The sequence below is a fragment of the Xyrauchen texanus genome, chromosome 11 (genome assembly GCF_025860055.1).
Source record: "Xyrauchen texanus isolate HMW12.3.18 chromosome 11, RBS_HiC_50CHRs, whole genome shotgun sequence".
NCBI lineage: Eukaryota > Metazoa > Chordata > Actinopteri > Cypriniformes > Catostomidae > Xyrauchen > Xyrauchen texanus.
In genome coordinates, this window is record NC_068286.1 from 22,446,777 (window position 1) to 22,473,015 (window position 26,239).

General features: G+C 40.0%; 1 protein-coding gene across 2 annotated transcripts in view; it reads right to left on the reverse strand.

Moving 5' to 3' along the window:
- Positions 1-26,239, reverse strand: part of LOC127651615 (ephrin type-A receptor 6-like) — a 272,024-nt gene that overhangs the window by 16,335 nt on the left and 229,450 nt on the right. For both annotated transcript variants that reach the window (XM_052137535.1, XM_052137536.1), the window contains 11 exons: positions 16,701-16,825; positions 16,447-16,609; positions 15,837-15,945; positions 14,453-14,523; positions 14,197-14,322; positions 13,439-13,624; positions 9,388-9,449; positions 8,681-8,890; positions 7,746-7,895; positions 6,848-7,041; positions 6,450-6,599 (listed from right to left, as the gene is read on the reverse strand). In XM_052137535.1, the coding sequence (XP_051993495.1) occupies positions 6,450-6,599; positions 6,848-7,041; positions 7,746-7,895; positions 8,681-8,890; positions 9,388-9,449; positions 13,439-13,624; positions 14,197-14,322; positions 14,453-14,523; positions 15,837-15,945; positions 16,447-16,609; positions 16,701-16,825 (1,546 nt within the window). The remainder of the gene's footprint in view (positions 1-6,449; positions 6,600-6,847; positions 7,042-7,745; positions 7,896-8,680; positions 8,891-9,387; positions 9,450-13,438; positions 13,625-14,196; positions 14,323-14,452; positions 14,524-15,836; positions 15,946-16,446; positions 16,610-16,700; positions 16,826-26,239) is intronic.

A 26,239-nucleotide genomic window follows, 5' to 3' on the forward strand; every position in this document is an offset into this window, starting at 1 on the left:
ACACCCATTGGCCGGGTTGGTAAACAGGTCCTGCCCTGCGGTGCCTGTCTGCCCTCTCCTTGCCGCGTCTTATCGTACGCTGGAGGTGAGTGTGGGCCAGGTTCCAGGTCCTCTCACTCCGCCGGAGCCAATCATCCACGGCAGGGACGCTGGTGGGCTCACCTGACCAGGGGAACAGTGGGGGCTGGAATCCGAGGACGCACTGAAAAGGGGTCATCCCGGTAGAGTGCTTGCGGATGGAGTTCTGGGCATATTCAGCCCACATCAAGAAACGATGCCAATCCCCCTGCTGACGATGGCAGTAGGAGCGGAGGAAGCGGGAAATCTCCTGGTTGAGGCGCTCCACTTGTCCGTTGGCCTGGGGGTGGTACCCCGATGTGAGACTCGCGTTGATCTGTAGTCTCCCACAGAAGGCATTCCAGACGTGGGAAGGAACTGGGGTCCCCTGTCAGACACAATGTCCTCTGGTAACCCGTAGAACCGAAAGACATAGTTACACAGATGTTCCGCCGTCTGCAGAGCGGTGGGTAGCCTGGGGAGCGGGATGAGTCGGCATGCCTTAGAGAAGCGGTTGATGACGGTGAGAATGGTTGTGTAGCCCTCGGGGGGAGGCAGATCCGTGATGAAGTCCACCGCGATGTGGGACCAAGGCCGTTGGGGAACAGGCAGGGGTTGAAGGAGGCCCGCGGGTAGCAGCCGAGAGGACGTCTGGGTGTTACAGACTCTACAGAGGCGAATGAATTCGCTCGCGTTTCAAGTGAGCGTAGGCCACCAGTACCGGTTCTGAAGGAGCTGGGTCGTGGCTGTGATTCCGGGGTGCCCGGAACAGGGAAGGGCGTTCACGTGGCTCATCACTTTGTCGCGGAGGGTTTCTGGTACAAAGATCCTCCCAGTGGGGCAGCCCGAGTGAATTTCGAGGTCAGCGTTGGCCTGAGCGCACTCGGTCTCGAGGTCCCATTGAACTGGTCCGAGGATGAGCGCTGGGTTGATAATGGGTTCTGGGGTCAGGACCTCCGTTTCGGAGTCGAACAGGCGAGACGGAGAATCAGCCTTGGTGTTCTTCGAACCGGGACGGTAACTCACTGTGAAGTGGAACCGGGAGAAGAAAAGAGACCACCGGGCTTGGCGTGCATTCAGTCTCTTGGCTGTACGCAGGTACTCCAGATTCTTGTGATCTGTATACATGGAGAATGAGTGAGTCGCTCCCTCAAGCCAATGGCGCCACTCCTCGAACGCTGACTTCATCGCTAACAACTCGCGGTCCCCAACGTCATAGTTCCTCTCTGCTGAACTCAACTTCCTGGAGTAGAAGGCGCAGGGATACAGCTTGGGAGGGTCGCCCTTGCGCTGAGAGAGTACTGCTCCTAGCCCGGTGTTCGAAGCGTCCACCTACACCACGAAGGGTAGCTCAGGGTTAGGATGGTGCAGGATGGGAGCAGAAGTGAAGCTGTTCTTGAGCTGCTTAAAAGCCCGGGAGGCAGCCTCGTTCCAAGCTAGCCCTCTCGTGCCCTTCCGAACCAGAGCTGTTAACGGGGCTGCTACGGAGCTGAAGCCTCTGATGAAGCGGCGATAGAAATTGGCGAAGCCTAGGAAGCGTTGCAACCCCTTTAGGGTGGAGGGTTGGGGCCAGTCTACGACTGCTCTCACCTTATTCTCATCCATGGCCACGCCCTCCGGGCGGATGACGTACCCCAGAAAGGTTGTCGAGGTCTGATGGAAGTCACACTTCTCTATCTTGGCGTAGAGTTGGAACCGAAGGAGCCTCTGAAGTACCGCGCGGACATGCTGGATGTGGGCTTCAAGGGTGTCAGAATAAATCAAAATGTCGTCTATATAGACGATTACATTTTGGTGGAGCAGGTCATGGAGGACGTCGTTGACGAAGGATTGGAAGACGGCAGGGCTGTTAGAAAGGCCGAAAGGCATGACGAGATATTCATAGTGCCCACTGCTCGTGGAGAAGACAGTCTTCCAGTCGTCCCCCTCTCGGATTCGAACCAGGTTATAGGCGGAGCGCAGGTCCAGCTTGGTGTAATATCTGGCTGTGCGAAGAAGCTCTAGGTAGTGGGTAACGAAACTTAACGGTACATTCGTTCAGAGCTCTGTAGTCGATGCAGGGTCGCAGTCCTCCATCTTTTTTCTTGACGAAGAAGAACCCGGCTGACAGAGGGGAAGTGGAGGGACGGATGAACCCCTTTGGAAGACCACCTTGAGAGCGTTCTCCGTCCAATTGGTTTGGGCTGCTAGCGTCCGAAATTTGAGGGCGTACTCTGAGGCAGGCGATCTCCCCTGTGAGAGTTCAAAGAGAAGATCCTCGGCTCCCTTTCCCTCCTTGGCATGCTCGAACACAGCTTGAAAACATTCCAGAAATTCTCCGTAGGAAGAGAAGGCGGACCCATCTGGTTTCCAAACCGCGGTGATCCACTCCAATGCGCGACTGGTGAGTAGCGTGCACACAAAGGCGATTTTGCTGGCATCAGTGGCGTGCAGGGCCGTCTGCTGGGCGAGATACAAAGAGCATTGAAGAATAAAGCCTTTGCATTTACCTGGGTCACCCTCATACCTCTCAGGGCGCGCGAGGTGCGGGTTGGAGCTCGCCGTGTGCGGCTGGTCTAGTGAGAGAGGCGGCGCGGTGAATGTTGGATTTCTGCAGGGCTCGTACCGCTGAGACCAATTCCTCCGTGAGTGTGGTCAGGCGGGATAACTGGTGATGATGGGCGGCCAGCTGAGAGGCTTGGTTGGTGACAGCGGCCGACAGAGCAGTCATTGTCGCTGGATCCTCGTTCGGCGAAGTATTCTGTAAAGAATCAGACAAGTCGGGCAGATCCATTTGCAACAATGTTTTTAATGGGCAGACTTCAAGGAAACGTAACTTCTCATCAATGAGCAAACACAGGGGAAAGGTCTAGTCTGATGCCCGGGGGAAGGGTTAAACTCAGGCGAAGGAGTCCGGCTGGATCCGAGATCGGCAGTCGGCGACAGAGAGGCGTGAAACAGGCTTGGTTCGGGGCAGGCGGCGAGATATCAGAGTCCGGTAGCAGGCACGGGTCGTTAGGCAGGCTGCAGACAGGCAGAAAGGTTAGTAACAGGCTGGGATCGGAACAATAGAATCACTCAGAAAACGCTCAGACATGCAACATGGGGTGAAACAATACTTCGCACTGGATGCTGAGTTAACGAGGCAGATATAGTCTCAGGGCGAGAGTTTGATGCGGGACAGCTGGGCAGCAATCAAGGCTAAATGATCAATACTGTGCTGAAGCATGAGGCACTTAGTATTCAGGGGAGAGAGCGCGAGAGTGCGTGGAGTGGGCAGAGCTGGGCGCCGTAACAGCCATGGTCAGACATTTTTGTTTATTTGTCGAATAGATTTTTTAAGAATATGTTACCATTTGAACCAAAGAAGATGCATATTTAATTTGAACTTTGGCACTCAAGAAGCTCCAAAGTTATGACAGTTTTTATTTGTAATAACCCCAGTGGTGAAATTCATAATGTCCTGCTGACTATGTGTACAGAGTTTGCTTAAGTTTAGAGATAGCGTTGAGTAGATATTGATCAATTACTTAAATCACATTAAACCGAAGGAATTGTATTGTAAAAAAATTAATATTGCCGGATATGAAATCGAATATATTTTGTAGGGCTTGACTCAAGGAATCAGAAGGAAAATTTTATTTTGATTCTTGCCCTTACGATTGCAGAGATATGGTCGCAAAGGTGCATATTACAGCACCACCAAGCCATCCTGCCAAATTTGAGATCTGTACGACTAATGGTCTCTGAGGCCCAGACATTTTTATGGCAGAAAAATAATAATAATAATAATAATAAATATAGCCACAAGCGGCTATTGTTGGGAGCCAAGCACATATGGCTAGAAGACCAAAATAATAACATTTTTACAGAAAATATCCTGTGGATGCTGTGGACAACTATTTTGGTTTGGCATTTGCAATCGGAGATATACATTTTGCATGACTCAAGGAATCAGAGGAAAAATTATTATTATTTTGATTCTAGCCCTTATGGTTGCAGAGATATGAGTCGAAATATAAAAGTGTTTATTATAGTGCCACCTAGGGTCAGATGGGTGTGCGTTTGTGTGCCTGAGTAGTGGGGGGGATTTGCGACTGCCAAGGTTGGTGTCTCCACGGCTTACAGTCTCTGATCCCCAGACACTTTTAGGACAGAAAAAAATAAGAATAACAAATATAGCTGCAAGCAGCAATGTGATACCTCCTCAAAATTATCTAAATGATTTAAAATTGATCAGTAGAGGGTTGGGGTTAAACCCTCCCAATGGAGGAATCCAAAGAAAAATCCATCATGTACAGGAAAATCCATCATGCTGGACCTTATGGATCCTTGAGGCTTTTTTGTTCCCAATGAGAAATGAGGTATGTACATAAAATTTCAGAAGAATTGAATAAATGGGGTGGAAATGACATCACTTTGAAAATAGGAAATTTGGGCATGGCTTGTAGCACCCCCTAAGGGCAAATGTGGGCCATTCTTGGTGTGGGGTTTCCTTTTGGCCTGTAGTATCAATGTACACAATTAGAAATTTTTGGACCAGAAAATGGCTCTTTCCGGTGTGGCCTATAGTGCCCCCCTAAGGGCAAATGTTGGCCATTATTGGTTTAGGGGTTATTGTTGGCCTGTAGTATCAATGTATAAAATTAGAAATAAAGGCAAATGTGGGCCATTGTTTGATAGTACTTCAGAGTGATGTCACCTTGAAGATTGTTAGGTTTGAAAAACCATCAGTCAAAATGACATTTGATTTATTGACACATATATTGAGGCAATGTGTTCATTTACACATTTTGTGTATTATTCATTTTTGCTAAGTATCAAATTGAAAGACATCAATTATACACTGTTCTCGATGGATCTTCTGCGATCCTTCCAGCGCTGTCAAGTGAAGCTGAGCAACATCAGTTTCGTCATTCGCACCCTCATTTGTTTGGGTGTGAGATGATAAAATACAGACTGCGTGCCTCGCGGATCGCGTGTTGTCAGAGACAACCCTGATACAACATCATTCTCGGAAGTATCGATACTTTAGGATCGATCCGCCCATCCCTACTTTCTTTAGACATATGTTTCATGTTTGTGTGATAAGTATTCGTGGAGTTTCACTTGATTTTTGTGACGTGTTTCAGAAAGATGCTCGCAAAGACAGAGACGGTGCACCCTGTTTATTTTCTTTATTTTACAAAACCACAAGGTTTTGTTGTTATTGTAAATGTACACAAATAAAACTAGACCTTTTATAGTTTTTCAACGATTTCTTACATGTATCTGTATGGGCAAAAATGATGCAGTATTTTGTAAGTTGTTTAGTAAGTTGTTTTCCGGTGTTTTGAGAGAAAAATCTAGCAGGACGTCACACCAGCGCCTGCGTCGACCCTTGGAATAATGCCATAATTCAATATAATGATACCCGATTTCTTTCTCAACTGTTTATGTTCACTTGAGACATAACAGACTCCCCAAAATATCACGTATTTTGACATTTTGTTGTATGAAATTGTCAGTTCAAACGCAAGAAGTAGCGAAAGCAATCTCTCATCGGGGTACGTGTGTCACACAAACTGCTCGCAAACATTTATTTGAGTTGTTTTGCCATTTGTTGATTTGAATAGTGTAAAATCACTTGAATGTTCAAACTGGCAAGCAGTAAAACACACAAGTGAATGGGATTTTACTTGTAGACCCTATTTATCCAGTAGAGAAATGAGGCATGTACACCAAGTTTCAAAAGAATTGGACAAATGGGGTGGTAATAAATCACTTAGAAAAATTTTTTTGGGGCGTGGCCTGTAGCGCCACCTATTGGCGAAACCCGTTGGCATGGAGTATCAATGTGCCAATTTAGAAAATTTTTGACCAGTGACTTTTTGAGATATTGGGGCTCAAGGAGAGTAATAATAATAATAATAATACCGTCAATTACAATAGATTTCCTCCTACCGGAAGAATCCCCTCAGCTGAGCCGTATCGAGACGGGGACTCCAGATCAACAAAATAAATTAAATACATTGGATGACAAAATTATCTAACAAATACCGTCAATTACAATAGATTTTCCTCCTACCAGAGGAATCTAATAATAATAATAATAATAATAAAACCGTCAATAACAATAGATTTCCTCCTACTGCAGAAATCTAATAATAATACTGTCAATAACATAAAAATAAGAAAATCAGTACAATTACAATAGGATTCCAGCAGCTTCACTGATTGGCCCCCTAATAATAAGAATAAGAACAATATGAAAATCGGAACAAATACAAATAGCTTTGGAGCTTGGACCCTAATAATAATAATAATCCTTAGAAGAACAATAGGGTCTCCACAATTTCAGTGCTTGGGCCCAATCAAAACAAAACTGGAGAGTACTGAACAGAAATCTATTCAGTAGTTGTAACTCAACTCACTCAATACTCATTGTGGAGACTGAATCCAGGGTGGTGTACCCTGCTGCTATGAAGTTGTTCTTGTATTGGCTCATTTTGATGGAATCCAGCCAATCACTGATGGATATGAAGAGAGGGTAGTCTGGCATATCCTCAGGGGATTCTGGAAAGCTGTTTAAAAATGTAGCAAAAGCAAATTCTCAGGTTTACATTACATTTAATGTTTCCCACAGGCAAGTGACAACAGCTCAGTGGTGTTATCTGCTTCATAAAGAACCAGGTTTTAAAAGAGCAGGTATATACCTAATATTTCATTTTGAAAGCTTGTTATATTGATGATGGTTTTGTTATTTAAACTCAGCTTTTAATACTGTCATTCAGGATGATTGACAAACATGATCATGATAATTCTACAGTACCTATTTACATCCTCCACCAGTGTGAGCAGGCTGCTGGGATTGCAGATCAGCTTATCTAGGAAGCTAACCACGTCGCTAAAATGTGGTCGCCGACTGCGTTCTTTCTCCCAGCACAGTAGCATGAGCTGGTGCAGGGCCACGGGGCAACCCATGGGCGCTGGGAGCCTATAGCCCTCCTCTATAGACAAGATTACCTGTGGGAGGATACACAGAACCCTATTGGCAAATATATTTTATAAGACCATTTAATCAATGCTTACATGGAATTTTAGGGATGCCATCAGTGGTTGGAGCACGTGAAATACCTCAACAATTTACTAAATCTATAACACCATGTCTACATTAAACATGAGCATCACGTCAAAATCAAATTGATCCCTTTATAATCAATGAAACCATCTACACTGGAAGTGTCCATTATGGCACATCACACCAACAGTTAATGGATGGACTCCTGTCAACAAGACAAATAAAATGGTTTACAATGTTTGCTCTGACACGACCAGTATGGACAGTCTTAAGCCATTGGGGCAGGATATATCTCTTCAGAGTTATGTCAGTGTTTGGGTGTATGAATCAGATATTGAGGATATAATTAATAAACTGAGGGCATAACAAATGTCTCGCTATGATTTTGTTGTCTCTGACCTACTGTAACACTTTGACACTTTGGAGAGTTTTTGTTGTGAAGTAACATAACATGTTCTTGGGAATCTTGTTTCAATTCCACATGCCTTAAAGTGAACAATAATACCTGGAAGCAAAGCTCTCCAAAATCTCTCTTGGGGAGAAGAGCAAAGTATAATTCTGCAAAACACACACTGACAACACAAATATTTCCTTATAAAGGCTTTACTGTCCCAAAATTTGTCAAATTATAATAGACAAAGTTACTCACATCTTGATTAGACATCTCCCAGTAGGGCCGCTCCCCATATGACATCACCTCCCACATGACAATGCCGTAGCTCCAAGCATCACTGGCTGAGGAGAACTTCCTATACGCAATTGCCTCTGGAGCGGTCCATCGGATAGGAATCTTACCACCCTGGAGAAAAAAATAAATATATATTTTTTTAACATAATAACAAGTATTCCAATAACATCAAAGGAGATATGCTGATTGCTTGTTATGCAATAATGAGGAGTGATTGAGCTTTTATTGGAGTTGTTCTTGGAGATTTTCACACTTTTTACTCCAGGTTACTATTTTTCAGGGTAGTTTTATTTTTTAAAGTCAATTTATTATAGGCACATGCAGTACCTTGAAGTTTTGACTACAAAAAATGTATTGCACATTTCTACAATTAGGCTACTGCTCAGGAAAAAAAAAAATGAGTTAGAGTAAGTTGTCATATTGAAACTTGCAATTAAATAGCTTATCACTTTTCAGCTAAATTTTAAAAGTAAAACAATTATGAAACTCATGAAATGAGCAAACCATGGCCAGCAAATTATGTAATGAATATAATTAATTAAAATTAATACAATAATACATTGTATTTATAATAATAAAAACACATTCAAATATGACAACTTGCCCTTTAGTGAAGTGACATACTCAGACCCCTGAATAAGAAAGTTTAAGTTAAAATTCTGAAACATTTAGTATCTTATTATAAATCTAATTACACAATTACTCCTCGAAGTAAGCCCTTAATCTCATGTTATACTGCTTGGCTACACTCAGCCCCATTCAATAACACAATAAGCAGAGAAGAGCTACACTCCAGAGATTGTGGATCAGACTGTCTAAGTAGCACAGATTGTTATTAACTCAGAACAGTACTGAATTTAAATTAACCAGTATTGAAGTGGGTGTATGCAGCTTACAGTGGTGGTGTAAGCTGCCTCTGGGTCATCCTCAAGCACTCTAGACAGGCCGAAGTCTGACACCTTACACACCAGGTTGTCATCCACCAGAATATTCCGGGCTGCCAGGTCCCGGTGGACATAGCCAATGTCGGACAGGTACATCATACCAGAAGCAATGCCACGCAGCATACCAACCAGCTGGATCACGGTGAAATGCCCGTCATGCTTCTATAAAAGAAAAAAGAAGAGAAGAGGAGAGACAGGAGGAGATGCAAGATGCAGAGCAAAAGGAAAGAAGAGGCAAAAAGTAGTCAAGTTTTGCATTGAACTACCACTTCAGCAACAATTCCTATAAAAATTCATTTGTTTGTGCATCTTAAAGAATTACAAAATAAGATACCACTTGTGGCAGGGCGCAGGGCGGGGCCAGGTTGTGATTATACACACCCGGTCCCTTATCAGGCTAATTAAGTCTCCGAGAGGGATAAAGGCTGATGACAGACGGTGGTGCGATGAGAGAGAGATTTTTTTAATGAAAAACTTAAAAGACAAACACACACATGACAGACATGTCCGTAAACTCTCTCTCCCGTCGCACCACTGTCTGTCATCGGCCTTTATCTGGCCCTGCCCTACGCCCTGCCACATATGGGTTCTCTTAGGATGTGTTTATCAGGAATATCAGGTGTGGAGGGTCACACAAATGTTGAATGTGGTTCTTGTACCCTCAGAAAAGAGTCCAACGAGCCGTTCTCCATGTATTCCACCACTATCATCACAGGCCGACCTACAAAGTAAAAACAGGATATATTTCAGTGATGGAAAATGATACAGACAGAAAAAGAGTGGAAAACGGGACAGAGACAGATGTTCTGGGACTTTGGCCAAGCATAAATATTGATTTTCTGCTAAATCACAAACTTCATTTGAACGATGCAGATGCCGATTCTTAAAATATCAAGGTCGCTTTTTTATTCTATACAAAACCCTCTACAATATATGTGTGTGTGATTAAAAATGTCAGTGATGAGCAAGTCCACTTGCTAGTGTTTGAGAAGTGTACTGTAGTGTATCTTTTCACTGATTGTTGAGAGTCAAATTTGGGTTTTACTCTTTCCGTGTGAGTCCAAAGACGAGATCCACACAATCCCTTTTTCACTGAATAATGTCTCTTTTTAAAGTGCTTTCTGTACTTTACAGTTCGATATTGATCAAAAACAACAAAAACATTATTATTTTTTTTAACAAATTGTCTATTTGCACCTTGGTGTAAATAGCATCTGCCACACAGCGAAGATATTTACACCCCAATAGTCTGGTGGAACAACAGAAATGTATGACAAACTAACTAATAGATGTCAGTGGCGTGAGGTGTAAAGACGGTGTGTGAATGTATATTGTTTTGTCCCAATCGTGTTCCCATCTGATTTCCTGTTTCCACCCTTAACATTTCCTTTAATACTACTTAAAATAATAGAAATTTTTTTATATAAATGTTGATTTCATCAAAGTGATTTGGTCACAGTGAATGTTGAGGAGTGCAGAGAAGGGTATGATCCAGATACGAGGTCTGTCGATCGCACTCGTTCCAACGTGAAACCATGGTTACTGTAAAGCCAAGGTTATTTTTTCTAAGGTAAGTTTAGGTTTAGGGCTAGCAGTCTGTGTGACTCTAAATAAACACAATAAACACACGGCAGTGATGCCCAAACTGTGTGTTAGTATTTAAATATGGGTGCAAATAGTTTCTGACTCTATTTGCACTGGTATGTAAACAGCATATATCATTATTTGTGCCAAGGTGCAAATAGCATCTGCCAACATTTAAATTGATTAAAAAATAGCATGGATGTTGTCAAGAAGCCAATTGATCAAAACACTTCTGTCAAAGTCCCTGCAGCCTTTTAGCACTTGTTCAACATATCTTTGTAAATATCTTTAAGAAGTACAAGTTAGGAATGTAAACAGCAAACGTGCAACAAAACATATTTATTTATTTTTGCAACATCATATATGCAATTTCAAGACACCATATTTATTGATGGAATACATGGACTTTGTATATTTTTTTTTAAAATCTAAAATGTTGCCAAAATGATGAAAAACTTTATTTTTTATTTTTATTATTATTATTAATATAACTGTAATTTATAAAGTAAGAAGTTCCCCTGTATTAAAGAAATGTTCTGGGTTCAATACAAGTTAAGCTCAATCAACAGCATTTGTGGCATAATCTTGAGTATCACAAAAAATTATTTTGACTCGTTCCTCCTTTTCTTTAAAAAACGCTAAAGTCTTGGTTCCAGTGAGACACTTACAATGAAAGTGAATGGGGCCAATTTGTTAACGTTAAAATACTCACTCTTTCAAAAGTACAGCCACAAGACATTAACAATATGATTTCAGTTTGTGATAAAATCACTTGCTAAGCTTTTCTGTGAAAATTTCATTGCCATGCGAATGTGATGTCAACAAACCCCAAAACCCTAAAATGACTGTAAAAATTACAATTTATGCAACTTTACGGCTCAAATAATACATGAGTTTTAACAGAATAATTAATGAAAGTGGTTTTATAAAATTTCTTTTTAAACCCTCCAAAAATTGGCCTCCATTAACTTTCATACCTCACTGTAACCCAGATTTTAGATTTTTGTTTTAAGAAAAGGAAGGATGAGTCGAAATAAATTTTTGTGGTAATCAACATTATGCCACAAATGCTTTTGATTAAGCTTGACATGTACTGAACACAGAATATTCCTTTAATAACAGCATTACAGTACAGTACAGTATTAAATAGATTTATTTGTAAGCAAAATCAACATTATAAAATATGCTCAAATTAATTGGACATGAAAGCTTGTGAATCAAAATGTAATCTGTATTGTGATGTATCGCAATATGTATGGTATTGTGAGATGGCTGGCGATACGCACCCCTATAATATCATCATATGTAGTTGAACAAAGTGCTGCCACTTTACGCAGAAGATGTTAGTTTATTTTCTGTTTAGTTAGTTTTAGTCTACGTTATTCTCTTTAGAAGTCTGACACTACACCTACATTTGTATAATGGATACTTTTATGAAAGAAAACCTGTCCTTTTGTACAAAATGAGTTAACAGTTAATGTCACAAATTTGCTTATTTGATTACTGATCATGAAATTGTGTGGAATCTTAAATATTTCTTATATTATGTTGCATAGGGGTAATCATAGCATGCAAGTAACAGTGAGAGAAGAACAGGCTATTTTATTTATATGAAGTTTTTCGCACCTGCATTCCAATCTAGTTCACATGCAAGCCATTCATGCATCACAAGCCCTATTCGGTGAATCGCACCTGCAAAATCCTAAAACTTTATTTCTAGGTTTAATTTATATTTTGAATAGACTGAGGTTTTTGTTTTCTCTTTTATTCATTTAGTGTAGTTTTGAATGTGACTATGGTTTAAGGACGGTGAGCCTGAGGTTGGAAACCTCAAGGATTAATAGTGGATTAATAGTGGTGTTTGCCTCATTACTTTTCTGAAAGCAAAAAGAAACACATGAAACACGGAATGTAGGCTGTTATTCGCGCAGCCTGACTGATTAAGGCTCGTGATGCGCGAATGGTGAATGGAGTTTGTTGGGTTTACTGAAGTCTCGTCAGATTTGAACTTTTTGTTTAGCCTCCCATTCAGCTCATAAAAACACACTGTGTGATCATGAGGAAGGATTACATCAAGATATAGATTGAAATGCAGAAGCAGAATTTATATAATTAAAATAGTCTACTCCTCTCTCCTCTCTCGCCGTTGCTGGCGAGCCAGTGATTACCCCTCCGTGTGCCAATTCTGGTGCCGTAAGTTGCCGACCCCTACTCTAAACTATACTGTTGATTTTAGTATGTATATTGTGTTTGTTGTTATATTGTTTGGTTTGCTTCTTTTGTTTAAATTTTTTACATATATATTTTTTTATATAATTTTAAATTTGAGTAAGTAAACACGTTATTGTTATTAATAGTGGTAGTAACTCACTCAATTGCATGATACAGGTTGTCATGTTATGTCAACATGACAGCGCCCATGAGGGGGCAACCTGCTCAATATTGGATGGTTTTAGAGGGGATTATGGTACTTAACTGCTGGTCAGTCTGGGAGACCAACTTAAACCAGCTAAAACCAGCAAAACAGCGAAGGCTGGTTTATGCTGTTCTTTTCAACAGGGTAATGCTGCCACATTAACATCTTTTTCTGTCTGATGCCTTCCCATACATTTTTTTCCTAACTACTTCAAGCAGCCTAAATTATTTAATCCCTTGTGGAATGAGTGATTGGTAGGTTAGATGAAAGAAATTAGATAAAAGCAGAAAGAGGCACTGAGATTGTTCTTTTCTGGGGTTATAATGGAGGTTGAATGGAGTCTGTTGTGTAGCATAAAATCAGTGATTGTTTGCGTGTCTGACCGAAGCTGTGGGTGTATCAAACCTATCAGTAAAACATGTTTGTTTCGTGCAGAGAGAAAACAGCTTTTTGATGAGAGTGATCCAAGTTACTTGGGAATCAATTTCATACTTGTATCCTCCGTGGTAAATATCAATATTTCACGATTTCCTTCTCTGTTTCATAGACGCATTAATTTATTTATTGTCTGCCATGCTATTCAGACCCAGCCATTTGTGTGGGCTTTCTCTAGTCTCATTATACTCATTACTGGGTAGAGTCAGACATCATTTCAAACAGGAGTTTGCATATTCAGAATGACACTTAAGGTAAAAAAAAAAGGGTCTTACTTTTAGTGACCACCCCCTCCAGCCTGATGATGTTAGGGTTATCAAACTGTCCCATGATGCTCGCCTCTCGCAGGAAGTCCCGTCTCTGATGCTCTGTGTATCCTCCCTTCAGAGTCTTTATGGCAACAGGAGTTTCCTTTTTTCCCGGTATGTGGAGACGGCCACTGCAAACCTCCCCAAACTCACCTTAAAAACACATCAGTCCATTTTCACTGTTGATGTATTTTGGGTCACTGCATCCACAAATTTGCACTTGCATATATTAAACACTAGGTGGGAGTACAAACATTTCAAACAAGCAATTTCACAAGGTACTTTACAAGGGTTCTTCATGTGACAATTATTTGTGAATTATGTCCCACTTGTGCCACTGAAGATTGCATATTGTTTATTTTGTGTTCTATGAATTACAAAGCAATTTTTCAGCACGGCAGTTAAGTGCTTAACTGTTGAAATTATCTGAAATATATTTTAATAAGACACATAAGAGAAACCAAAACATAGGAACTTTGGAAAAGAGCTTGAGACTAAGAGAGAGAGAGAGAGAGAGAGAGAGAGAGAGAGAGAGAGAGAGAGACAGAGAGATATGAATGAAGACCTCCCCCCCCCCATTTTTATTTCATCTATATATATGGCACTTTATCTTCTAACTACGAACTCATGACACATTCAAACTTTATGTTTTATGCAGACAGGCTAAAGAGGATTTTCGGCTAATGAAACTATCTTACTGAATAAGATGTTAGAAGTGCTCTCACCTGCTCCAATGACCCTTTCGATTCGGATACGAGATGGATCGATTTCCTTGGCAAACTCATGAACAGCCTGTGAGGGGTCCTCGTAAGTATCTGGGTCAATATAAGTTTTTATTCCTGGGAATGGCACTGGAAATGATACCAAGAGTTGAAATTTTCAGATACTTCATCATTATCAATGCTGAGTAAATTGGCATTGACACATGGAATTATGGGATAAGTGAGCATCAGTGTTTGAGTGTGTATTTGGTTCCCATACCATGTCCGTTTTGATACTGTGTCCTTTTTTTGTCTTCTGACTTTATCTTAGATTTGATGTACCATTGACACCTGTGCAATCAAAGTGAAATATAATTTGTCAGCACTACCAGTTTAACCTTTGGACACCCTTGACTGATTTAATGTTTCTCATGATCCTTAAAACCTTTTCATCTAAAGGCTTATGCTTAAACTATTGTAATTAGTTATGTGGACAAATACTGTATAAATTACATATGTGCATATATTAGAAGTTATTTACAAAAAAAATTAATTAAGGAGTTGGATCAGGTAGCAATGAAAAGCAGCCAGCAAGTGCCTAGCATAAATGGAAAACCTTACAATACTGTTGTGACAGCGCCGGGGGTGGGGCCGGGTCGTGATTCTACACACCTGGCCCCTTATCAGGCTAATCAAGCCTCCAAGAGGGATAAAGGCTGACTGCGGACGGTGGTGCGAGAGAGAGAGAGTATTTACGGGTTAACATGTTTTGCCACTGCATAATTCTGACCCTTCCAATTTAATAATATTGATTACTATTATTCTAAAACATGGAAAATAGTCTTAATAAAGAATCAGTAGGTGATTACAAACTTTTGACTGGAAATATATATACATACAGCCAAACATTAAAAGACTTCAGCCCTATCCAAGGTTCTGAACCAAGTGTCTATATTTATATTTATAAATATTTAGACAATTGCAGACAGATTTCTGTACTTCACCAAGAGCTCTTGATTTATTTGAGAGTTGTTTACAACAGCCTCCTTGCCAACTGCACAAGCAGCTGAACACCATTCCATCAGACCTTGCACCTATATGTGGATGCTGTTGCTGTTGCTGATGCTGGCTGACTGAGGTTTCACAGTGCCTCGTGGCAATATCAGCACATGCTGATATTGAGAATCACAGGACTGTGTGGCATGTTTAAGCTTGCTGTCAGTCTCAAAACATGCCATTTCATGGCAGCACACATGGCCTCTGCTGGAAGGTTGTAGCATTCCGACTAATTAGGCAGCAACATGGCTCAACCAATCGGAAAACAGAAAGGCTCTCTGTGGACAATAGGTCTATTAGGAGATGGCTGGATAAACAAGGAGCTATATTAAGGGTTAATGAGAGAGTAAGAGGAAAAAACACAGACAGACAGACAGACAGACAGACAGACAGATAGATAGATAGATAGATAGATAGATAGATAGATAGATAGATAGATAGATAGATAGATAGATAGATAGATAGATAGATAGATAGATAGATAGATAGATAGATAGATAGATAGGAAAAGGTCACATCTAGATAACATCTGTCTTATACTGGAGCATATTTACATTTACATATTTACCCACTCACTCACCCACATATATAATTTGGTTTCTCGTTACCTGCCAGTGATGAAAAGGAAGAGGGTGAGAATGATGAGAAGAGAAATGCCCCCCACGGTGGCTGTAACAATCACCAACACCTGGCCCTGATCAGCTGCTTCCTCAGAGTCTGACCATAAAGAGTGTGTGAGAGGGAGAAGCACAAAACAATCAACTCACTCACACATGTAATGGGTTTTGTTTTGTTGTTCGTGGAGATTGGTTGGTGACTGGGCCTTTCTAACAATTGTACATTATATTGGCATTCAAGTGAGGGCCACAAGCTCAGATCCATCAGGCTCTTCTAAACACCTCTTGAGACTTCTATAGAGAAATACACTTAATGCCACGAGACAGGTGGGTGGAGAAAAGGTGGGTATTTTACATACATACTGTGCACTGAAATAACCTTAGCATCAGCTGAATAATAATAAACTGAAATGGCAGAGCACAGGTCCTTCACGTTAAACAGAAAGAAATGCTGCTGAAAAAATGTTCCAACAGAACATTTGTTTAAAATTCTACTCACACAGCAGACGTGATATGACCACAATTTTAGGAAATTGGACATAACTACAGCATTTTAAGCTTAGGCCTATTAAATGAGGAATTTGATTAAAGAGAAGCTTACTCTCATCTCCTGTGGCAAACTCAAACTTTGGGCTGTAACTGCTGTAACCAGCAAGTGTGCGAGCTCGCACATGGAACAAGTAAACTGTGGAGGGCTTTAGTCCAGTGACTATCACACTTGGAGACTTAGTGCGCGTGGATGAGTAACTTAACTGTTCCTGTTCCTAAACAGAAAGAAATAAAACACAAATTTTCAGATTCTGTTCATTGTTTAACTGAGGCTTTAGTCTTAGAGAAAGAAAGGTGGTGATTTACCTTTTCATAATATTTGATCTCATAATCCAGGATGGCAGCATGTGGTTGTTCGGTTTCCAGCCAAGAGATGGCAATACTGGTTTGAGATGCCCAGTCTTTTCTCACCACACCAACCAGAGACGGACCTGGGAAGCGAAGAACAATTAGTTAGTAATGCTGAAATGGAGCTTTCTTAAGCAGTGAGACATTCAATAAAAATTGGTTCATTACTTGAAGCTTTTCAACATGATTTAAACATAATTTAAAGTTACTGCCATAAGGTGCGCAAAAAGATGAATCATATATACAAAGCCGCTGTGTCCCATTACAGCTGCTGGTTTTACGTCTGGTTGTACAACAGGCACTTTTATCAGTAGGAACAGTTACTTTTATACACATGATTTTATAAAGCCTCTACAACAACTAAATCAATAACTAGCAGAAAAAGTAATAGCAAGAAAAACATTTATATTGTTACTGTTACATAAAAATGTATATTTACTGGATTTAAGCAAATTACGCTTAATATTTTAGCATAAGCCCAGTAGTTCATTTAACAATCAATTGACCTTCACAGACCACATCGCGAGGAAAGCCCAATCATGCAGATTTGGTCTGTATTACACTAGGAAGATCAGACACATCCTATGTGAGCATGCTACACAACTCCTTGTCCAGGCTCTTGTTATATCTAGACTGGATTACTGCAATGCTCTTTTTGCAGGACTTCCTGTTTTTCCAGTCAATCCTCTGCAATTGATCCAGAATGCCGCAGCACGATTGGTCTTCAACAAGCCCAATTGAGCGCACATCACACCTTTTTTCATCAAACTGCACTGTTTGCTAATGGTTACTCAAATAAATTTCAAGGCATTAATTCTTTCTCACAGAACAACCACTGGCTCCGCACCCCCCAATCTACACTCATTACTTCAAATCTCACAGAGGCAGAAAAATCACTCACCTGGACCTTTACTTCAACTGTCCCTCACTGGTGGAATGACCTGCCAAACTCTACCTGAACAGCTGATTCTTTAGCCACTTTCAAGAGACATCTTAAGACGCATCTCTTTCGTGAGCACTTGACACAATCCTACTAAAAATCCTCTTCTTTATTCCTCTTAAAAAAACTACAGCAGTTCTTTTATCACTGTCTCCTTAGAACGAATCACTTCTGTTGTCTTCCTCACTTGTAAGTCGCTTTGTGTAGAAGTGTCTGCTAAATGAATAAATGTATTTTGCATATTATTTTATAGAACAAAATCATGTTGCAAATGTATCAAGTGTGAAACCGCAGTTTCAAGCATCATTGTATTGCATTTTGTGATGTATTACTGTATGTCCTCATAAAAATAGTTTTGATGAGAATTGAATGAATTAACTAAATATATATATATGAAATATAAACTACCATTAAAGCCTTGTGAATGAAATGTGATAATAAATAAATGAATAAATAAATTCAACGTTTCATAGCCCCCATCTTAGACCTAACCATGCTTGATACAATGTTTGTGTATTTTTTTTTTAAACAAAAGCTTCAAAACATCTGTCAAACTTAACTGCTACATTAGAGATCATTTCAAAAACCCTCTTGCATCCCAGATGTGTATGACATTCTTTCTTCTGTAGAACACAAATTATAATTTTTAGAAAAATATTTCAGCTCTTGTAGGTCCTCACAATGAAAGTGACAAAATGCCAAAATGTTGAAGATCCAAATCCATATAAAGGGAGCATTAACGTAATCCACATGACACCAGTGGTTAAGTCCATGAGTTCAGACACAATATGATAGGTGTGTGTGAGAAACAGATCAATATTTATTTATAACTTAAATATTGATCTGTTTGTCACCCACACCTATCATATCACTTCTGAAGATATGGATTTATCCACCAGAGTACTATTCGTCTGGAGTACTATTATGTTTCCCTTTTGTTTATTTTGAAGTTTTAAAATGTTGGCACCTGATCACTTGCATTGTATGGACCTACAGAGCTGAGAAATTCTTCTAAAAATCTTTGTGTTCAGCAGATATAAGAAAGTCATTCACATTTTGGATGTATGAGGGTGAGTAAATAATTAGATATTTAAAATTAACGAGCCCTTTAAATCTGCTTATACTATTCAATGATAATTCAACTCAAATGGCTCAGTCAGGTAGAAGAACAGGAGCAAAATCCATTACAAAAACACACACAAACAATAACATACACACAAAAAAAAATGGTGTATGTTATTTTTGTGTGTGAATGGCATTAGCTAACCTGATTGAATTTCTCCCAGGCAAATATTCACTCTGGAAGCCCACAGAGGCTGCCTGTGCGGTAATCACTATCTCTGTCAATGTAATCAATCTCTGCTATTAAAACAGCTGGGAAAATATCAGGGGTGGACATGGAATGAAGGAGTTATAGGTATGGCAAGGAAGGATATGTAGAGAAAGTGGATTCAGGCAGGACTGACAGTAGAGAGCAATATGCAGCATTTAGTGATGTGCAGTATTCCTCTGGGATATCAGTGAAAGTGAATTGAAGCAAAAAACTGAACGAAGTTGAGACCAAATAAGACATTGGTTTAGCTAAGGTTACCACCAGTGACACCATAACTCTTTCTGTTTTTGTAACCATAAGGGCTTTATCTAAATGCACAATGTTGAGTTACTGTCTTTCCACCATCTACTCTGTCTCTACAAATTTGCTCTGTGGACATATATTGGAATGGTGTGTGATGAGATCCCTGTGTTGCTTGTCTGTCTTAAATTTAAACAGAGGCAAACACTATCCTCTGAATCTCTCTCATGAGAGACAGCACATCTTTTATTGAGAGGGGCTGGCCGGTGCAGCCCGCAGGATCTGACTACCTTAGACATGTGTGAGGAGACTTGTAGGTTTGCACAGAAATATTGAAGACAGAGTGGCAGTGGAGGGAAGACAGCACCTTAATAAATAATGAAGCCTCATCATGTTCCTATTTACAGAACTTGAAATTGATTTCAGAAACGAAGAGTGTACGAGCAGCAAGGCAGTAAAAGTCCTATTCTGATTCAGAGACTGCCTGACCTTAGTCCGAGCTATCAGAATGTGAAAGGGTAGGGTATTGGCTGAACATGGCTGAGAAAAAAAAAAAAAGACTAAAAACTATGATTCAAAGCAGAACAAAAAAAGCACAGAAAGGAGTTAATTGATGGTCAGTCAGCAATTCGGTTTCAATCAATTTTAACTTATCAATGTAAAAAAACATTAAAACATAAAAAAACACATGAAAAACGCAAATATGAACACAATATTTTTTTTTGGAAAGGTCAAGAAGAGTGTACAGGGCTGTAGGTTAAGCTAGGCATTAATGGAAATGAAAATTATTGAAAATATTGAAGATCGCATGATAATGATTCACTCAATTTTATTTGGTAGGAGTTCCAAGTGTGTAAATACACCAATTAATTTGACAAAATATTTGATTCAAGGAGAACTTTATAATTTTTAAGAAAAATAAATGTTAAAATAAGTGTTTCTGCCATTTATTTATTTTTTGCGGTACGGGGTTTTTACAGGGTACAATAAAATTACTATTATTTATATTTTTTAGGTTATTAAAACTATTTTATGTAAGGAATAGAAATGGGAAAAAAAATATGCGTGCACCATTCATTATACAAAAAAAAAAAAAAAAATGACTGAATAGAGTCAAAAATTATATATACCCTATATATATTATATATAGAGAGAGAGAGAGAGAGAGAGAGAGAGAGAGAGAGAGAGAGAGAGAGAGAGAGAGAGAGAGCAGAGAGAGAGAGAGAGAGAGAGAGAGAGAGAGAGAGAGAGCAGCCAAAAGTTTGGAAGAATGTACAGATTTTGTGGTTTTGGAAGGAAATTGGTACTTTAATTCACCAAAGTGGCATTCAACTGATCACAAAGTATAGTCAGGACATTACTGATGTAAAAAAACAGCACCATCACTATTTGAAAAAAGTCATTTTTGATCAAATCTAGACAGGCCCCATTTCCAGCAGCCAACACTCCTACACCTTATCCTTGAGTAATCATGATAAATTGCTAATTTTGTTCTATAAAATCACTTGCCATTATATCAAACACAGTCTAAAGCTACTTGGTTCATTAAATGAAGCTTAACAGTGTCTTTGTGTTTGTTTTTGAGTTGCCACAGTATGCAATAGACTGGCATGTCTTAAGGTCAATATTAGTGAAAAGGCATTAATGGAAACAATATAAATTGACAATATAAATTACATTTAATTTAAAAAAAAGACACAACACACACACACACACACACACACACACACACACACACACACACACACACACACACACACACACACACACACACACAGGGCAGCTGACCGAAAACGCTCTCTCTCTGTCAAACCACCGTCCGCAGTAGGTCCTTTATCCCTCTTGGAGGCTTGATTAACCTGATAAGGGGCCGGGTGTGTAGAATCACAACCCGGCAGCACCCACTGCCCTGTCAAAATTAGGTAAAAACTGGCAAAAAAATAAACAGCTTGTTCTAGTAACTCATCAAACAAGAATTGTTTTGAGGAATGAAGGCTTTACAATTCTTGAAATTGCCAAAAGATTTCATACAAAGGTGTACACTACACTACTTACAAGAGGATAAGTACATCAGAGTCTCTAGTTTGAGAAATAGATGCCTCACATGTCCTCAGCTGACAGCTTCATTGAATTCTACCCGTTCAACACCAGTTGCATGTATAACAGTAAAGAGAAGAGTCAGGGGTGCAGGCCTTATGGGAAGAATTGCAAAGAAAAAGCAATTTTTAAACAGAAAAACAAAAAGAAAAGGCTAGAGTGGGCAAAGAAACAGACATTGAACAACAGATAATTGGAATAGAGTGTTGAGCTTTTGTGGGATCCGCTAGACTGGAAGGTGTATGAGGAGTGCCCGACAAGACAGCCACATCTATGACAAATGCTACAGGAAGTGTGGGGTGAAATGTCACCTGAGTATGTGTTGTTTGTGATGTAAAGATCTGACTTGGTCTTTTTCACAATGAGCTTGTGCTCAAACTTTAATGTATATCAACCAACATTATCAACACCAAACTAACTTCTAGCTGTTCTTGCTCGTCTCTGCTCTACCCCTGGTCATCTCACTAGACCGTTCCCTCTGCTGGTCACATTAGGTATTACAGTTGATTCATAGCATATCAACACAGACAAACTGACTGCTAGAATGCCAAGGATCTGCAAAGCTGTCATTGCTGCACATAGAGGATTTTTTTGACAAGAACTCTTTGAAGTAGTTTCAGAAGTTCTGATTTATTTATTTATTTTTTTATTGTAATAGTACATTTTCATTGTATTAATGTCCTGACTCTACATTGTGATCAGAATGCCATTTTGGTGAATAAAAGTACCAATGTGTTACCATAAGAGCAATATCTGTACATTATTCCAAACTTATAAATTATAATTATACTTATATATTATAAACTTATATAAATTGTGGACCTCCACAAGTCTGGTTCATCCTTGGAAGCAATTTCCAAATGACCGAATGTACCACGTTCATCTGTACAAACAAAAGTATGCAAGTATAAAGACCATGGGATCATGCAGTCATCATACAGCTCAGGAAGGAAATGCATTATGTTTCCTAGAGATGAACGTAGTTTGGTGCCAGAACAACAGCAAGGGACCTTGCACTAGCTACACGTAAGTTACAACTTAGCCTAGTTATAGAATAAATAGGCACTAAGTCACAATTTACGCACTACTAAATATTTGAAAGTTGCACCATTAATCTTAGATAGAATGTAACCCTTTGTATAAACTAAATATTTACTGAAGACTCCGACCAGGAGTAATGGATGGAATAAAAAAGCAGGCTGATTTTTAATGACATTAATGAGCTCATGTTTTGGTTGAAAGGCTTCAGTCCTTTTGACATATATGATGTTGCATAACACGTGTTTATATTTACAGAAGAAAACATTATGTAAAAACGTACTTCTTCAGCATGAAACCATCTAATGGTGCACTCCTGTGTACGCCGCACGGTGTCAAGTTTCAACATATACGATACATATAAGGCTGTTGTATTAGTATTTATGTATTTATTGCCCCTTTTTCATTTTAGATACAGTTATTAAATATTGTTATTTAAATAAGCTAAATATTTAATGAATTAAATCTTTTTTGTAGGCATTTTTCATATCATATTTCAATGGGGATATCATTTATTACAGCTGACAGTTATGTGAGCAAACAAGGTTTGAACATCGACCGTAACAAGATCAAACTGAAACTCACTATTAATACTTTTGTGTTCAATTTTGAAGGCTGTTTATTTAATCAGTACAGGTAAATGTCATATTATGTGACTATGCATTACTTTATGGAGAGCTTAACACATACTAGAAAAGTGTTGCCTTAAGAGCAGCTGGTGCAACCATATTAAGGACTGACTTTGTTATAAACTAACTAGTAGTTACTAAGCTCTTAGTGTGAACTTTTCATCTCAACTTAAGTGAGACCTTACACACGGCTGGTGCAACCCTAACCTTGTAAAGATGCTGGAGGAAACAAGTAGACAAGTATCTATATCCACAGTCAAATGAGTCCTATATTGAAATAAGCTGAAAGGCTGCTCAGCAAGGAAGAAGCCACTGCTCTAAAAATGCCACAAAAAAGCCAGACTACAGTTTGCAAGTGCACATGTGGACAAAGATCTTACTTTTTGAAGAAATGTCCTCTGGTTTAATGAAACAAAAATGTTACTGTTTGGCCATAATGACCATAGTTATGTTTGGAAACCATCCCAACCATGAAGCATGGGGGTGGCAGCATCATGTTGTGGGGGTGCTTTGCTGCAGGAGGGACTGGTGAACTTTACAAAATAAATGGCATCATGAGGAAGAAAAATTATGTGGATATATTGAAGCAACATCTCAAGACATCAGCCAGGAAGTTAAAGCTCAATCACAAATGGGTCTTCCAAATGGACAATGACCCCAAGCATACCTCCAAATTTGTGGCAAAATGGCTTAAGGACAACAAAGTCAAGGTATTGGAGTGGCCATCACAAAACCCTGACCTCAGTCCGCTAGAAAATTTGTGGGCAGAATTGAAAAAGCATTTGCGACCAATGAGGCCTACAAACCTGACTCTGTTACATCAGTTCTGTCTGGAGAAATGGGCCAAAATTCCAGCAACGTCTTCTGAGAAACTTGTGGAAGGCTACCCAAAACGTTTGACCCAAGTTAAACAATTTAAAGGCAATGCTACCAAATACTAACAAAGTGTATGTAAACGTTTGACCCACTGGGAATGTGATGAAAGAAATAAAAGCTGAAATATATCATTCTCTGTGGTGTATGACACTGTCATGCTGTTATTTAAAAAGGTGCACGTACCATTTTTTTACATTATATTTTTGTATTTCTTTCATAAAAAAGCAGTTAGACACTGAACTGCTATATGCTTTCTTCCCCCTTGAAACCACAAATATTTTAATTTACTAATCTAAAAATTAACCATTTATAAAGGTCCAGACCTTTATTCTATATTGTACATGCCATTTTGTTTACCATAGTTCTTTAATTGTTTAACAGTTGCATTTGCAATGTCATAATCACAAGAGAGACCATGGATGGCTCCTCATTACAGTGGTTTGGTTGTTAGTCTCTCTTAAAAACTAAACTTTTTAGTTGTTAAAAATAATAGCCTAAACACATTTAACACTATATGATACGTTCTGAGTATGTGGACATTGGAGAAGTCAGGAGACAGTGAACAGTCATTGTGAGTATTTTTATTACTCTTTCAACGTCACAAGGAATAAAAACAAAAAGGGCTCTTGTCAGGTTCTCAATAACATAAAGTTTTCACACTCTTAGAAGACATGCCATGTCAACCTCCAGTAGTAGCCAGCCAGCCCCAAAAATTGCCTTACCTCCTTTTTAGTCTTGGGTGTTGGGCAGGCCGTGATCGCTGTAGTTTTGTTAACCTGTGGATGTGCCTGCCCGTGAACCAAGTGCAATCCCAGATATATAACTCCCACCCACCCAATTGCGCACTTCTTCGGGTTGGCCGTGAGTCCTGCCTGTCGCAGCGTTCGCAGAACTGCCCTCAGATGTTGCTTATGCCAAAACCAGTCATTAATATAAATTATAATATTGTCCAGATATTCGGTGGTATATGCCGTATGCGGTTTGAGGATCTTGTCCATCCTGAAACATGGCCGGGGCTCCGAACAAACCAAACGGAAGCGTCATGAATTGGTGTAATTCGAACAGTGTGGAAAAGTCTGTTTTTTCTTGGGATATTAGAGTTAAAAGGATCTGCCAATAAACCTTTGTTAAGTCCATCATTGAGTAAAATTGAGCCACGCCAAACCGATCATCAATTTTGCGGTATTGGATAAGCGGCAGATTTGGACACCACTAAATTTCTGGTAGTCAACACAGAACCGGGCAACACAGAATTTGGTTTGGGAGTCAACTCCGGTCCGAGCTGCACCCTCTCCAGAAATACTGTCGCCAAGGCTATAGGCACCGCCTCCCTCCATGGTTTGAGGAGGTTGAGGTGGCAGATTTTATGTGGCCCTCGCCTAAGCTCATAATTAAGATCTCCAACTCTCCGTGTGACCTCAAAGTGTCCTTGCCACTTGGCGAGTAATTTGGAGCTCGAAGTGCGCAGCAATACAATCACTTTATCGCACTGTGTGAATTTGCGTAGTCGAGAGCCACTGTCGTACAGTCAGCATTGACGTTCTTATACTTGGAGCAAATTCTCCTGTGTTACCTGCCCCAAAGTGTGGAGATTCTCTTTAAGGTTAAGAACGTATTGAATTTGTTTTTTGCTATTCGAAGGCCATTCCATTCAAGAGTGATTCCCGGCAGCTCTTTGGTACTAATAGCTGAGTTGTATTTTCTTTGGTCTGAGTGTCCTGCGTCACTCGATACAACCGCTCTTTAATAATAGAAAAGTACGGATAAGTGAGTTCAACATTTGGCTGGAGCTGTTGACCATCAATTAATTTCACTCGTCAAAGGTTTGCTTGAGGGACTTGCTCACACGACTGCTCCAGGTGGAAATCCCCCTCAGGGAAGCCCCTGAGTATGGGAATAACCTCATCCGTGTCATCACGACGTGGAGCAGATGTCGACTGCCCTGGCACTGCCTCTCCAGCCATAGCGTTGCACGTCACACACCGCGGCACCAATATGCAGGACCCATCCACACACATTACTCTCAATAGATTTTTAAAACCAGGACAAATGCTTCTCAGAAATAGTGGATGTGTGAGGCGGGAATAAACCGCAGCCTTTTTCCCCTGAATCGTATCTCAGTAGTAACCACCAGATACTTGTGACACCTCAGCCTCAACAATTTATTCTTATCCAATGCTCCGCCTTGCACCAAGCATATGTGGATAGAGGTTTGAAAACAACCTGAATCCACCAAAGCTTGATGTGTATCCCCTTTTAACTTAACCGGTATTCGATACACCCCCACCCGATCAAGGGCTGCCTGCGGAGCATCAGGGATCCATATCAGTGTTCCCCCCTCCAT